Source organism: Carassius gibelio, chromosome B7 (assembly GCF_023724105.1).
Source record: "Carassius gibelio isolate Cgi1373 ecotype wild population from Czech Republic chromosome B7, carGib1.2-hapl.c, whole genome shotgun sequence".
Taxonomy (NCBI): Eukaryota; Metazoa; Chordata; class Actinopteri; order Cypriniformes; family Cyprinidae; genus Carassius; species Carassius gibelio.
In genome coordinates, this window is record NC_068402.1 from 7,946,769 (window position 1) to 7,963,848 (window position 17,080).

The 17,080-nt window shown below is 34.4% G+C and overlaps 1 protein-coding gene across 1 annotated transcript in view; it reads right to left on the reverse strand.

Annotated features, from left to right (window-relative positions):
* ntrk3b (neurotrophic tyrosine kinase, receptor, type 3b) overlaps positions 1-17,080 on the reverse strand; it is a 112,075-nt gene that overhangs the window by 49,316 nt on the left and 45,679 nt on the right. The window contains exons 4-7 of the mRNA XM_052562346.1: positions 13,168-13,236; positions 3,903-4,057; positions 2,749-2,891; positions 2,527-2,668 (exon numbers count right to left, since the gene is read on the reverse strand). Coding sequence (XP_052418306.1) covers positions 2,527-2,668; positions 2,749-2,891; positions 3,903-4,057; positions 13,168-13,236 — 509 coding nt within the window. The remainder of the gene's footprint in view (positions 1-2,526; positions 2,669-2,748; positions 2,892-3,902; positions 4,058-13,167; positions 13,237-17,080) is intronic.

Sequence of the window (17,080 nt, forward strand, 5' to 3'; positions counted from 1 at the left end):
AACAAACGGATCTCATTTCATTAGCTGCAAAATGTGTACAGATAGTCCTAAATGTCAGATTTACACAGATCAGAATTTGGTGCAGTGTAAATGTAATCTAAATGTGCTTGGGAATACAAATCTCTATTCCTTTTTCCTTGTATGGAAAACCGAATTTTAGACATTCAGACTAACGTCTCATTTTATGTTTCACAGGTAAAAGAAAAGAACACACAACATAAGACTAAAACGGCGACAGACGCACTAGTGTACACTATTCAAAGGTAAACTGCATGCAAACATCTAGTCCGACACTGCACATTTGTTTGTCATTCAAATGAGAAGGCGGCATTATTGTCAGCTGCCTTCTCTAGCCGAAGTGATTTGTGTTTGGCTGATTGATGAGACTAGACTAGAGATATGTCCCTCCTGTAGAGCGGCTCGGCACACATCCCGCCTAAACAGATGACAAGTGTTTTAGAATCAGCATGCAGCAGCACCCTTGCTCTCGGCCTGTCTGCTCTCACTACTGCATGAGGCCTGTCATTTAGAGAGTCCCGCTGCAATCCCACCAGGAAAGGAAAAGAGAATGGGAGGGATGTGCATCCCATACGTGCGTCTCATATTCCAGAGCTTTTGATCGGAATGCTAAAATCCAACTGCTGCACTTTTCATTAGCATTATTAATGCGTCTCAGTGGAACAGGGCCAAACCTTTTGGCTTTGTTGACTCTGCACCCAGTTGTGATGTTTCTCAAATCCGATATTTAGGACTGATTGTCTATTCTGTCAGGTAAGAAAGCATATTTGTGCTCTCTGACATTATGGTCAAGAACTGGTCTGCGGTGGCTACCATACATTTTTTTATTAAAAAAAATTGCGATTAATCACATTCAAAATAAAAGTTTGTGTTTAAATAATAAATAAATGTGTACGGTGTATTTTATATGTATATTTTTTTACTTTATTTTATATATCAAATATAATTTCATTAATTTGTCAAATATAAATATTTTAAATTTAATTATTGTATTTTATACATTCATATTTCATACACTTTTTTAATATGTAAATACCTATTACAAAATGTAAAATACATTTAAAAACAGAAATTTAATATTTATTTATTTTTTATCATTTATTTTAATTAAAATTGAAAATTAATTAATTAATTATTCATTTCTTAATACAAATTTTCATACAGATATGTATTAAATATATATACAAATGATATACCAAATATTAAAAGTATAAAAACCTAAATATAATATAATTAGCTTTATAAAGGTTTTATAAGCCATCAGAAATCAGTACTCACAGTTACTTCATAAAGACAAGACCATGTACTTGGTTATTAAAACCAAACTTGACAGACTCAGTGCCTGTATATCTTGCCAATGTCATTCCAATTTAACGTCAAAGTCATTAGTCAGCAGAGTGATAAAATGTAATGCTTTTCATCTACACACTGTCTTAAATTCATGTGCTGTTTAATGAGCATAATGATGTGTCTGAGTGTCAGATCATATCTGAGTCCTAAAACATTAATGCCATCATTGGGAAAAGTCCTCCATTCCTTCCTATTAAAACATAGAAAAGTTGCAGAGATGTTTCAGATTCAATCCTGCCTCTGGTTAATTCTCATCTTATATACCTGTTTAACCCAGTTTAACATGGCGCAGTGCAGGTCTATTTTTATGTATGCATCACAACCTAACGCCTTCCCTAAACACACACGCACCCTCTGATTAAATTAACACAAAGACTTACAGGTTCAGAGCTGTTAATTGCTGTATCAATTCATCATCATTTGGTACCTTGTTCTATTTTGAACGTGTCCATAAAGTTATTTCTTCATAAAAGAGTAAGGTGTTATATGCGTTAAAATTTGCAACCTCAGTAAATGTATTTTTAAGGTTACATCTGATTAAAGATTTACAGACTATATGCTTTTTTTTATACGCCAAAACCCTAAAACACATAGTCTCGTTGCACTGTTCACAAGCTCTTAACTAGGCCGCTGCAGATTCAGAAATATCACACAAATTAAAGTACATTCAACTTATTTTGCAAGTAGTTAAATGAAAAGCTGAAAGTGTGTTTCTTAAAGCTGAAAGTGTTACACGTTCTAGAGGAAATGTTGAAGGTTTTCTTGAGAACAATGTATATGTACATGTATATATATATAGTATATGTAGCTACTGTTATTTATGCTTAAAATTTGAACAATAATAATAAATTCATTAAACATTTTACCTTTTTGGTTTTAGGTCAAGAAGTGTAAAGCTAAAAGCTAAAAGGTTGATTACAATTATTTTTTAAGAATATTACGTTAGTTTTATCTTTAGAATCTTAAAAAAAAAATGTAATAATTTTATTTTTAAGATTTTATTTTTATTTTATTTTTTTATATGGCTTCTGTTTGCTAAAGTATTAGCACACCTTTTCTCACCAAGCCACATAATTTGATGTATTATTGCAGTATGAGCAATAGCAAACACCATTAAGTATGAGACGAGAAAACCTGTAATAAGCACTAAATACGTACATAGCACAGCCAGCTGAAGAGACACGTTGGTCATCCCAACCACATTCTCAGAGATGCAGGTCAGAACAAAGCCGTTGTCGTCTCTACTCACGTTGACCAGTGTCAGGTTGATGGAGTGGATGTTGGGCCAGTAGACAGTTGACTGGAAGGCAGACCAGAAACATTATTCTATGGTTAGACTGAAAAGAAGGTTAAATGGTGTGTTTGGTGTGGGATGATCACCTGGTGTGTGTTGATGGATTGAAGGCCGTTCACTGTCCAGTCCACCTCAGGTACCGGAGACCCAGAGCCATTACAGCTGAGCGTCACATTACCGCCCTCCAGCACAGTCAGGTTACTGTGAGCAACGCTGATATCTGGCAGGTCTAGATCACAACAATGACTATTATGTACATTACTTAAAGAATGTAAATAATCTTACAAGAATTTATCATAGTCACCACAGTTTCTGCCTAAATAATTCCTAAAACAGATATTTGTACCACTGTAAGTCCATACTTAATTAACTGGAATGGTATATATTTGTGAATTTTCTGTATTTCAGACTTTTTGTTTGCTCATACAATAACATTTTGTGTTAAGTATGGCAAGTATCGCTAGCATGGTCATTAGTTGTAAAAAAAAAAAAAAAAAACTTTTATAGACAATATACATGATAAAGTGCTGTTTTTGTTGTAGTTTTTTTACTTCAGTTTTCAGGAAATTTATTAACTAAATATATATATGATATATAACTATATCATTAATTCTTTTGTAATAATTTTAAAGAAATATATACAATAAATAATCATATAAATGACAAAAATGACAAAAGCATGTAATTCATAAAACTGATATTTTAATATCTGTTTTTATTTTAATTTAATGTAAAATATCAATAAATACTTTAATCCTTCATAATAATATTAAAATTACACTGATCTATAAAATATGGCCACATATACTGTACATGACTTAATTGGAATAATTCAGGGCAAATCTTAACCCTAAAACTGGCAATTTACCAACATCTATGATTTAGAATTTTAGAAATGGATAATGGATTCATGATTCATTTATTATTATTGTTATTATTTGCATATTTTTTGCAGTAAATGTGCAGTTCTCATGTGTATGTATTTTTTTATTTTTTATTTTATTTTAGCATGACCAAAAATAAAAAACTAGAAAAGAAAGAAAGAATAAGAAAAAAATAATAATTGGTTGAATGATTTCCTTCATTAAGAGAGCAGTACAACTGACAGATCTTACCTCACTATGCCCAATACTGCAACATAATGTGAGATAAATATTGCATCATACGAATAATCTTATATAACAATACATAGTGTGTGCTTGACCTACAGCTGTATTATTTATGAAGAAAGATGTCTTACCACACTGGGCAATGCTCATTGATCTCAGACGAATCTTGCTTGCGCCATTCTTGCAGTAGAGGTGCTGGGTGTGCAGGCCGGCCTCACCTCGCAGCTGCCAGAGCTGAATCCATCGGATCTCACAGCCGCAGTCAAAGACGACCCCCTCCAGCCTCCTGCATCAACAACACACAGCCAACAGTTATACAATACTCAAACTCCAGCATTTTCATGCAGTGTTAACTCTGCGCTGGCCATGTGAAATCAATCAAACTTCGCCTGCGTTAGTTGAAAGCAGCAGGTTTGTGACACTATATCTCCCGGGTGGTGTGGCATTGTGACCCGGGCTGAATACTGAAAGCTTGTAGGTTTCATGGGGAGATCCATAAGCAATCACCATCGTGCCCTTGAGTAATTCTCATAACCACAGACAACAGGGCTCAACGGGGCAAGCATTTCACTCACATTTGCCACTTAAAATAGAGGAGTGAGAACTATAAAATGTATTTACAGTAGGAGCATCTATGCGAATAAAACAAGTCCCTGCAGTTGTTTTAAAAAACGAGAATATCTAATAAACAGTATAAGATACGGTAAATCCTAATTATCATTTTTAAAAGGTCTTAAATTTGTTGACGGAAAACTCACAATACAGCCTAATGTGATGATTACGGTAAACTTCAAAAGGATATGATAAGTGCTACATGTTCAAAGTCTAAACATGGTGCTATTGAATGTGCAGTAAATACCATGCATTTATGCACATTCAACACATGATGAATTGTGACAGTGTTTAGTTTATGGTTATTTATGGACATTTCAAAATAAGAGTTCCGGTGCATTCAGGCTAGTTTATAATTAAAAATGTTGCATTGTGGGGAACAGTTTTCCTGTGTAATATTGGTATTCCGGTTACAAAAAAAAAAAATAGAAAAAATAAAAAATAAATTCTTAAACTATAAGAATACAGGTATTGTATTATAATAAACTTTTTTTTTCTTTCTTGTAAAAATCTCCTTATGTACTTTTAGCTTTAGAACATAATCTACTTATATTCTTTTGTTTTTCAGCTAGAAAGAAGTAAGAGTCAAGCCTTGGCAAGTGTAGCATCTGCTAATTGACTGTATTTACTATTGCATGACATGCATTTCACATCTCAGCGTTTTGTCAACTGCGTCTTTTTACATGTCACATACATGATGCATAACATACACAGCATTAAAAGCATGGCTATTTGCATTTCAAAGCTGTAAAACTGGCAAGTGCACAAAGCACACATTTCTCTTTCCCAGCAGCGAAATCCTAGAATCAGTTACTAAAACATCAGAATATAAATGACATGTTTATGCAAAAAATAAGTAAAAAAAAAAAAAAAAAAAAACTCAAGATACATTGTCTGAAAGCACATCTTAATAGCTTCCAGATATTTGCTTTATTTTAGACCAGAAACATATGCAAGTATGTAAATATGCTTGGACAGCACATTGTAAGTGCACCTTCCCGTGACAAATCTCAGTACTGATGTAGGTAATAACGTTCCTCTCTGTGTCTGTGGCATTAAAACAGATGCCTTATTATTCAGATAGCTAGCTATAACAAGTTGACAGCTGAACTTAACTGCAAAATTGTGAAAAGAGAGAAGTGACTGCAGCAGACAGCTGCTTACTTTAGTGCCTACAAAAGGCAGTTTACACTAATGCCTCTGAACTCAACACGTACTTTTGCCGAATTATGAATTATGTTCAGAAACATTTCAGAACGCAACTATGTGTGAAATTGAGCTTGCATAGCTAGGAGCATTTGCACTGTAGTACTTGTGCGTCTACTACTACTTCTAGTAGTTCTGGAGTACAAACTTGTTTTTTTACTGCAAAACAAAGACGCTTAAATGGATACTCCAAACCAAAATGAAAATTTGTTTGTACAAAATTTGTAATCTCTTACCCCCTTGTCGTTCCAAGCCCGTAAAAGCTTAGTTTGTCTTCGGAACACAATTTAATATTTTGAATAAAAGGATTGTAACTGTCCCATTGAGGGCCAAGTAACTTACACTGTCAAGGTCCAGAAAAGTATGAAAAGCATTGTCAGAATAGTCCATCTGCCATTGATTCAACCGTAACGTTATGAAGTGGCAAGAATACTTTTTGTATGCGAATAAAACAAATAATGACTTTATTCAACAATTTGTCTCCTCTGTATCTCTCTGCATCACCATAGTGCCATTTTGGAGAATATGAGCAGAACGCAGACAGCTTACGATCTTCTGTGTCAGCCGCGACACAAGGATATGTTTTATATTATGAAAAAAACTAACAAAAAAAAAACCTTGAACTTTTCATCATAGAATCCTGAAAAATTTATCAGGGTCTCCACAAAATTATTAAACAGCACACTTATTTTAAACATTAATAATAATATTAAGAAATGTTTCTTGAGCAGTAAATCAGCATATTATAATGATTTCTGAAGGATCATGTGACACTGAGACTGGAGTAATAATGCTGAAAATTCAGCTTTACATCACAGCAATAAATTGCATTATAAACTATATTCAAATAGAACGCTGTAAAATATTTATAGTTATTCACAATATTACTCAAGTAAATGTAGCCTCTTGAGCATAACAGACATCTCTCAAAAACATTTAAAAAAATTACTGCCCACCCCAAACTTAGTAATGAAAATATAGTTTAAAAAATTCCCTCTTTAAGAAGAATGGCTTTATGTATTTCCCAATTGTAAGTCGCTTTGGATAAAAGTGTTTGCAAAATGACTAAATGTAAATGTACAGTCATGCCCAAAAATATGGACACCCGTGGTAAATATGATCAAAGAAGGCTGTGAAAATTAATCTGCATTGTTAATCCTTTTGATCTTTTTCTTTTTTTATCACAAAAATCTAACCTTTCATTAGATAATAATGAAAAATTATCTAATACAAATTGGCCACAATTACCTCTCATTTTCCGAAGGGTTCAGGTCAGAGGACTGGAATGGCTATAGCTGAAGCTTGGTTTTGTGCTCATTTTTGTGTTGTTTTTGAGGGTTGTGTATGGATTATTGTACGGTTGGAAGATCCAAACGTGGTCCATTATAAGATTTCTAACAGAGTCAGTCACTTACTGATTTTTTATCTGTTGGTATTTGATAGAATCCATGATGCCATGTATCTAAACAAGATGTCCTGGACCTCCAGCAGAAATATAGGCCCACAACATCAAAAATACAGCAGTATATTTCATTGTGCACATGGGGTACTTTTTATCCCTGTTTTCACCAAACCCATCTTGAGTGTTTGCTGCTAAACAGCTAATTTTTTTGTTTCATCTGATCATAGAACCCAGTCCCATTTGAAGTTTCAGTCGTGTCTGATAAATTAATATGCTGGAGTTTGTTTTTGGATGAGCTAGGAGACATTTTCTTGAAACCCTCCCAAACAACATGTGTTGATAGGTGCTGTTTGACTTTTTTTTTTTAAGGTTTTCTGACCCCGAGACTCAACTGCAATTCTCCAGCTGTGGTTCTCTACTGGTTCTCTACAATTCTCTACTGCTCTAGCTCTTTTCTATAGCCACTTCACTAATTTGTGGAGCTCAATTATCTTTTGCTGCACTTCAGAAATATATTCTTTGGTTTTTCTGATTGTGATGGATGATTAAGGGCATTTGGGCATTGTTTTCCCCCCTATTTATATTACTGTGAAACAGGAAACAATGGCTGGATAATTTCATTTTCATAATCACCCTGGAGTACTCAAAATTGTGAATATGAATGGGAATTTACTTCAGAGTTATTTTACTCATAAGAATTTCTAGGGGTGTCCTTAATTGTGGCCAATGTGTATTTGAGAAAAACATTTATTTCATAATGATATTTCCCCCCATTTTAAACTTGTATTATCCATTGAAAGGTTATATTTTTTGAGATTTTTTTAAATAAAAGATCAAAAGGATCAACATGTAGATTAATTTTCACAGCCTTCTTTGATCATATTTACCAAGGTTGACTATATATAGTTCCAGTCCAGGGTGCATCATTATTTGATTTGCATAGAAACATTCTGATGTGTCTAAGATAATGTTACATTATATGAGATATATAATTTATATGTAAAATACATATAAATTACATAACATACTTTCTAAAACCAATGTACTCTTCAAAGAACTGCATATTATGCTGACAAATAAGAATGTGATAACATACAAAGCTGTACTTGGTGAGCGGACATTGATTACTGGAACAATACAACATTTCAGTTTGTGAAAAACAGAGTTGCAGTCGCTGAATGGAAAGAAAGATGAGGCGCTCACAACGTGATGAACTGTATATCATTACCCACAGGCTTTGATCTTAGCGTGAAACTTTAGTCCATTAATCTGTATGCTCGGGTTAAAAAATACACTACTGTATGTTTTCAGAGCCCTTCATTATTTTGCAAATCCCTTTCTGCAAACCTCCAGGAGTCAGGTCACTCGTGAGAACAAACGCTCCTGTAACACGTGAAATGAGCTTACATGCATATTCACTGAAATTATTTCAGTGTAATTCTGACAGAAATGTGTGTTTGTTCGTGAAGTAAACAAAGAAGATGTGAGAGAGTCTATCAACAACAATAACAAAAAAGATGCATTTTGTATTTAAGTAATTACACATGCTTTGAGCTTAAACTTAGACATCATTTACGCTGCCAGGAATAACCCAGCGGTGGCCAACGGGGGGCCTGATCATCAACGGTGATTGACAGCCCATAACATGATTATGCACGCTGATGAGGTTTAGTTGTGCGTGTGCACCTGAAAGCTATTGAGAAAAGAAATTGTAAGATGCATAGAACTCTTCAGAATGTAATGGGATCATTTTCTTTTTGAAGAATAAACAAAACATTGTGGTGCTTTGAAGCAGTGTGTCTGATTTCGCTTCAGAATCTAGATTTTACATTGGACTTTAAATGGAGACCGCAAAACCAACACTGTTTAAAAGTAAACAAAAACATATTTAAGCTTTGATGTTGTGGTTTATTATTGTTTTCTGCATTTCAGTATTTTCATGGTTTCTTCTGCTATTCATGACCCCATCAGAACAGACCTGGGACCAACCAGTTGAGAATCGCTGTCCTAACGGATAAAGTCTATATTCTCAATTATTTTTTCCAAACCCTCTGGCATGATATTATATTACTGTGACTTTTAGGATGAATTCACTGGGTCTGAAAATCAATAATGCCTGTGAATCTCATCTAGCTTTGAAGATTACACCAATATTACAGATCCACAGCAACATAAATGATACCAATCTTCACTATTTATCTCCATAATACATGCAATTTGTTCAGTGAAGTTCAAATGTGTTTGTTTACTAAATATATTCGGTGGAAATAAATGCAGATTTTCCAGATTTTTATTTTTTGCCACATTAGTGAAAATATGTCTCTGTTTTACTTTTCGCATGAAACTTTTTGAATCTAATTGGCTATAATGACTGTTTTGCTGAAAGGATGGCTCTTATGAATGAATGAACAAGTAAATTTATATTTTGCATTTTTATTCTTTTTCTTTTTTTTCAATAAAATTAACTATAATTTCAACCTAAGAGTCATGCTGAATATTGTCACAACAACAGGCTGAAAAATTAAGCTATAATCTGTAACCCCCAGACCATCTTGATGTCACTTCCTTTGAAAAAAAAAGGAAGTGCTCACTCACTCAGACAGAGGAGACACTCAGACCTTATGCTGATGAAGTAAGCCTGCAAATGTTTGTGTACTAAGTGTCCTTGAAGACAATGACTTTGTCGGATTTATTGCAATGCATTCTTTCATTTTCATTTTAAGTGCAGTTTAACCGTATGATCAATCATTTTGATGACACGTCATGCCAGTGGGTGAATGTATCTCCAAGTCACTTTCAGATAATACAGGACAGCAAGAACATTACGATTGGTTATGTGCTCTGATTGAACTCTGAAACATCATTTTAAACTGACAAATCATGCACACATTTCTTTAAAGAAATAATCCAACCAAAACATAAAACAAAAATCTGTCATCATTTACTCACGCTCGTGTTGTTTAGTTTCTGCTCCAGGACACAAAAGAAGATATTTTCAAGAACGTTGGGCCCAAACAGCATTGCAAAAAAAAAAAAAAAAACATTTTAATGACAACATGGGGGTGAGTAAATGATGCCAGTTTTCATTTTTCATTTTGCTACTATATATTTAACATTGCAAACTTAAAAGAAACATTTGCATTTGATGTCTGTCTGCCATTCAAGCTCTGCACAGCATGTGTGAATGCACTAATGACGTATTCTGTCCACGCGGACAGGGTGCATGGAGGTATGCAGATACATTAGTTGACAGACAGGTAGAAAAGCAATTTAAAATGTTTGGACCGAGCGTTTTGATTGGAAGTACATTTCTTGGTCCTACGCCTTCCGCAGAATATATAAATACAGATAAATAAATTTAAACCACTTAACATAATGATTGCTATCGGGATGCAAAGAGACTTTCAACAGTATAACAAAAATTGTTTCTTAAGACAATCACCTTGTGCACCTTTAACCTTCAATAAATAAAGATTCTTAACGTACTGTAATTTACTCAAGATTTAACAAAAAATATATATATATAATAATAAAAAAACTAGAAAGATTTACTTTGAGTATAGAACATTCATTAATTTCCAGGTTCGAAAATTATAATTTCCCTGACATTTACAAATTATTCCATACAGTGTTATTTCTTAAAGTTGCCCTAAATTGAAGAATCACACAAAACACTACTTGAGCCAGGATTATCTTTTGATATTGCCTCATAATGGCACATAGAGGTGCAATTGAACACTTATTAAATTCAGTACTAAATAGGGGTGTAACGGTACGCAAAAATCACGGTTCGGTAAGTACCTCGGTTTTAAAGTCACGGTTCGGTTCATTTTTCGGTACAGTAAGGGAAAGAAATGCAAACATTAAACTGCAGGTTGTTTATTACTATAAACTTTTTTTAACAATTTGTTTACACTTTTTTAAACACTTTTTAATAAAATATAATAATAAATAAAATACTGCTGCAAAGTTCTCCACTAAATAAAAAACTCTCAGTCTCAAACCAATATAACATCATAAAATATAATGAAAAATATAAATAACATTACCAATCCCAGCTTGTAGGCCTGCTCATATTTAAATATATATATATAACTTTTCCAAAGTGTAAAGTGCCGCATCAACAGTTTCAGTTTTTAGACCTGCTCAGATTTCGTTATTGCGTTGGACCGATCGGAATTAAGAGCAAAGGCCTGTTTAAATGCTGACGGGAGCTGCGTTTGAATTACTGTAGTTTTTTCTTAGTTGTAGTGATGTTCACACTCGCGTGATGCCTTTTGAAAACTTTAGAATCAGCTGCCGGGCGGGATTTGCGCTGAACGCGGAGACTTCCGCCACTTAATATGTTCGCGTGGAAACACGAAAATGTACCTACGTTCCGCATACAAAATATTGCATTCGGTCATTCGGTACACACGTGCACTGTACCGAAAGCCCTGTACCGAAACGGTCCAGTACGAATACACTTACCATTACACCCCTAGTACTAAAGTATCTTCCAGTTTAGCACTAAACTTTGCTCAAATTATCTCTAAAGCACCCACCTCAGGTTTTGGTAAAACAATTTCTTGGAGGACAAATCTGGACAAATGACATGTGTTGTTTATATCATCATCTATAATAAAGGTATTACACTCATAAAAATAAAGGTGCTTCACATCGATGCCATAGAAGAACCATTTATGGTTTCACTAAGAACCATTCAGTCATAAGGTTCTTTAAAAAACCATCTCTTTCTAACCTTTTTATAATCTGAAGAACCTTCTTCAGCCACAAAGATCCTTTTATGAAACAGAAAGGTTCTTCAGATGTTAAAGGTTCTTTATGGAACCGTTTTGACAAAAAAAGGTTATTTTATGGCATTGTGAAGCAACTTTGTTTTTAAGCATTAATGTGCACTACAATAGTGATATAATTTAAGCAAAGTTCCCACATCTTCTTATTATCTAATAAATTAACTTCACAATAATTCATTATCAATACATAAAGCTTCTAATCATAATTTACTGCAGATTTCACCCATTAAAAACAATAACAAATGAACTAACAGGAGTAACTATAGTTAGATTAACATTCATTATAAAAATGTCTGTGACGTTAACTCATTTCTACAACTTTCCCATGTCTGAATATTATAATTTTCATGATATTTACAAGTCATTCCTTACAGAGCTATTACAGTAATGGCCTAAAATCAAAGAATCACAAAACAGTACTTGAGCAAGGTTGATCTTTTGCTATTGCCTCATATTTGCACATTTTAGAGGTGCAGTTGAACACTTATTAAATTCAGTACTAAATTATATTGCATTTTAGCACTGAACTGTGCTGAAATGATCTCTAAAGCACCCACCTGGTAATTTCACCATAACAGTTAACGCAAATCAGATTCTGGTAAAACTAATTTCCTGGAGGACAGATTTGGACAAATGACATGCGCTGTTTATATCATCCACAAAATCCACAGGAGGGAGGACGGGAAAAGACAGCAATACACATGGTCCCAAACTCCCCCAACACATTCTGAAATAAAAGGCTGAATATGTGCATAATAAAAAATTAAGCAGGACATATGTAAGTGGCTCTACAAGTTGTGTTCAGCCACAACAAAGAGCGAAGACAGAGACGTGTCAAATTCAAAAGAATTGAATTGTTTTGTCATTTTAAGCGCAACATGAAGACACCACATCGTCGCTCACAATCAATAAACAAACTCATCACTTTATGTGCATGCAGATTGCTCAAATATTCATGACAAACAAGAAAATGAGGTCAGGCTCCCAGCAGACAAGACCAATACATTTCACTGCCATGTCTTAATTAACCAGCACAAACGACTCGACTGTTCACAGACATGTAAAAGTGTCTCTGCTTCATCACCAGAGATGTTTTGCTTTGACAGAGACACAAGTCTATTGGAGGATGGGAGCAGGGGGCGCACAAACAAATTAGTTGACAATAAAGTGCTGAAAACATTTGTAATGAGCACTGCAGTGCGATCGAGTATCAAGCCTGGATTTCAGCGTCCAATTTAGCAGGCGAGTGCTGCTTATCATAGAATTAGAATAACATAGGAATTGTTGCTTGGTGTGTTTTTTATACTGCGATTCGGCAATTAAATGCATGCAGTTATCTCACTTTTGGAAATACTATTAACTAATGTATGATGAACTTACAGTTCGACCAGCTGAAGGTGCTGAAAAAGCTGCCAAGATAGTGTGGTCAGAGGGTTCTTGGACAGGTTTCTGTGCAAGGAGACAAGAAAAACAGTGATTTATGATTTAGCTGTGAACACAGGAAGCAGACAAATCAACAGAACATAAGGCTTGTGACACATTTTACTCCCAAAATGGGATATTTCCTGTGAGAATTGTGACATCGGCTGAAAAAGATAGAAAGATGAAGCAAATTTGTACACTTTAATGAAAGATTATGAAGATTTTTTTTCTGTATGTTCAAGAATATTTTCTGAATTAAGCACAATATGACTAGAAGAAAATACATTTTAATTTCATGTTTACCCTAAAAATATAACTTAATTTATAAGACAAATTAACAATAGTAAACTATTTTTGAGGGGACATTACATGATCATGAAGCATCTACAATAGGATAGAATAGAATATAATTTTGTTTCTTTTTTTTTTTTTTTTTTTTTTTTTTTTACAGGTAACCTAAAAATGAATTTCTCTTAATGTTAGACATACATTTGAAAGAGATAGTGCACCTAAAAATTCAAATGGTTTTCATTTACTCATCCTCAAGTTGTTTAGTACCTGCATGAGTTTCTTTCTTCTGCTGAACATAAAAGAAGATATTTTGAAGCATGTTGGTGCTGGTATCCATTGACTTCAATAATACAGAGAACATCCATAGTTTGGTTACCAGCATTCTTCAAAAATATCTTCTTTTGTGTGCAGCAAAATAACAAAACTTTTACAGGTTCGGAAAAACTTGTGGGTGAACAAATAAGAACAGAATTTGTTGAACTTTATATTTTCTCTGAGTATACCAAATCTGTTTTTCAGTAAACAGAAAGACCTGTTAGTGTTTAACGTTCAGTTATGTATGTTTCTATAGTTTCTATATTTAGGATAGCACACAAACAAGCAGCATTATTAGCACAGCCATTACTCATTGAGTTAAGAAATATACATTATACATTGTCACATAACCACAAGCTCTACTCTTCAGCAGAATGGTAAACAGCAGAACATACAGTAGCAGACACTCTCTTAAAATGTCAAACATGAGTGAATATTAAACATTAAAAATAAGTCAAATGCTGTACTTTTTTTAAAAGTGCTCATACTGAATGCTTAAAAATGATTAGACACGCAAGTATAAAGACTTAGACAAAGTGATCCACAAATACTAATTCAGTGAACACATTCTGTGAAACACAACATTAATGAAAGAGTTAACATGAGAGAGAAGGACTTCATGCAACAGGAAATCAGAGAGAGCCTCCATCACTGCCAAGAGGAGCTCAGAGAAAAGGAGCAGCTGCAGGGGCTGCTCAGCCAAATCAATAAAAAGAACTTGAGCAGTTCGCCGTCTACAAATTCAGTAGACGCAATGAAAGACTGCAGGTTTTAAAAGCCAACAAATTCAATACAAAGAGGTGGTCTGGGACTTGTAAATGGCTTTTAACCAACAAAGCCACAGGCATGATATGTGGTGGGGGGAATTAGATAAATCCACTAGTTATAAAGAAAGATGGACATACGTGATATGGAGAAAAAATAGAACGTACGTCATAGAATGGGTCTGTAATTCGACTTAAATCATATTAAGTAAAAATATTTGTGCCAAATGGTAATATAATAATTTTTATCAATGCATTTGTTTTAGATTTCAGTGCAAAATATGGTTATAAATGGTCCATGGTCTGAAACCTCTTGGTAGATCTGTTCCTTTCTATCTCAAATATATCAAGTAATTCATTTAAGGAAGCACTCAGAAGAAACTTATAGCCTTTATGTATCCCTCAGAAAAGAAGACTTATATCAGTTAATTTCAGTGAAAAGATAATGCTTTATCCTTCACAAAGCTTCTGACTCAGTGTTTCAAAGGTTCTACATTTCATATAAAATAAGCACCAATAAAAAGACCATTGATATTACGGTTCAAAATTTTGGGGCCAAACTATTTTTAAAGGAATTAATATTGCATTAAACTGATCAAAAGTAAAAACTTTTATAATCTTACAAAAGATTATTATTTGTTTATTCATTTTTAAATGGTCTTATTTTTAAACTATTTAAACAATCTATTGATCAAACCATTCTGAAAAAGAGAATCACCATTCTCACAAAAATATTAAGCAGCACAACGGTTTTCAACATTGATTTATTAATAAGGAATGTTTCTTGCACAAGAAATTAGCATATCAGATTGATTTCTGAAGCATTGAATACATAGGTCTGAAAAGTGAGGTGTGCTGTGATTGGCCAGCTATCCAGTGCGTTGTGATTGGACGAATACCTCAAGCGTTTGACGGAAATGTTACGCCCCTTAACACATTGTGATGCCCTATCCAACTAGAGCGATGAGACATAAACATTAAACCCCATTATAAACACAATTTCTAGTCGTGTCCACTTTTGGAAGGCCAAACAAAGAAGTTTTTCTTTCTCGATGAAACAGCGCCACACACTGAGGCAGATTTGACTGAGCAGAGGTGGGCCGGCTTGAGAATGGCACGGCTGGTGGATTCTACGAAGGAGCTTACGGCAACCACATGTGACGACCCTGGGCTGGACTCCGCTTCATTCACAGTGCAAGCCAATCAGGTGATCCACAATGCAAAGTTGATGTTTTTCCTCAGCGGCCAGCACGGATCAGCTCCAGACATGACGAAGCAGATATCGTCCTCCTTTGAAAGGCCGTTTTAGGCGAGTGTGGACAAGTCTTAACTTTTATAAAGAATATCTCTTTGGATTTGAGACTTTTATCTTTGCAACTTTACAGATCTTATTTATGCACCAAGAGCTTGTAACACTCCGAAGAATTTTATTTCACTGCATCATATGATCCCTTTAAGGCTATTTTACAAAATATTTGACAGTATTAATATTTTTATATTTATCATGTAACTCACCTTTTTTGTAATACGGATAACTCAAATTGAGCAGCTTTAGACTGAATTAGACTGAAGTATAGACCAGAACAATTGGACTTGTTGGTGGGCTCTTTTGACTTGGACTATTAATCAACTACCGAGCAACCACGTGGTATTTAAATTTTTTCTCAAGAAATCCGCTCTAGAGAAACACACAGCTGTAAGATGGCCGGAGTGATGGATGCATGTCTTTTGAGAAGCTATTTGACTAGACGACTGGCGTATTCTCAGGGTCATTAGAAACTCTTATGAGTTTTATAACAAGCACTGCTTGCTGCCAAAGACAGTCGCCATAGCAACAAGCTCCCTGATGCGGCCTGATGCAGGGGGAGGGATTTTGTTGCCGCTGTGTGCTTTAAAGTGTCAACACCCACAACACACACTCGAAAACACACACATGTACACTCTGACTGAGGCCTTTGAGCATTAGTCCATTTTTTATTTGAAACTCATAGTAATTCAACCATTCAGTTTCTGCTTCAAGAGCTTCTGATTGAGTCTTATTAAAATGTGTTGCATAAGTCAGTCTATGTAATTGCAAATCTTTGTGGGTGTTACTTAAAGGTGAAGCATATTAAAGTGCACTTTTTCTGTTTAAATATTTTTCAGTATCTCTGTGGTGCTATCAAAAATACACCCTGACATGGCAACACAGGGTCAATATGATGCATAGAGCAGTAACTGATTACATGTAAGATGGATTATGCAATTCCAAAAATGAAGTACTTGTAATTAGATTAAATTGCATTTTAAAAGACTTGGAATCAGACTACAGTTACTGTTTTATTGATTACATATTATTCACTCAATAGCAATAAATGATTGATAATTTATTGGTTCTCCCTAATGTCATGATTCTCTTGGGAACAAGGAGACAAGGAATTAAAACTTTATTGCTCCAAACACATAGGGAATGCTGGGAACACATAAAGACATTCAAGACCAGACGCTGGTCTGGGCCAACA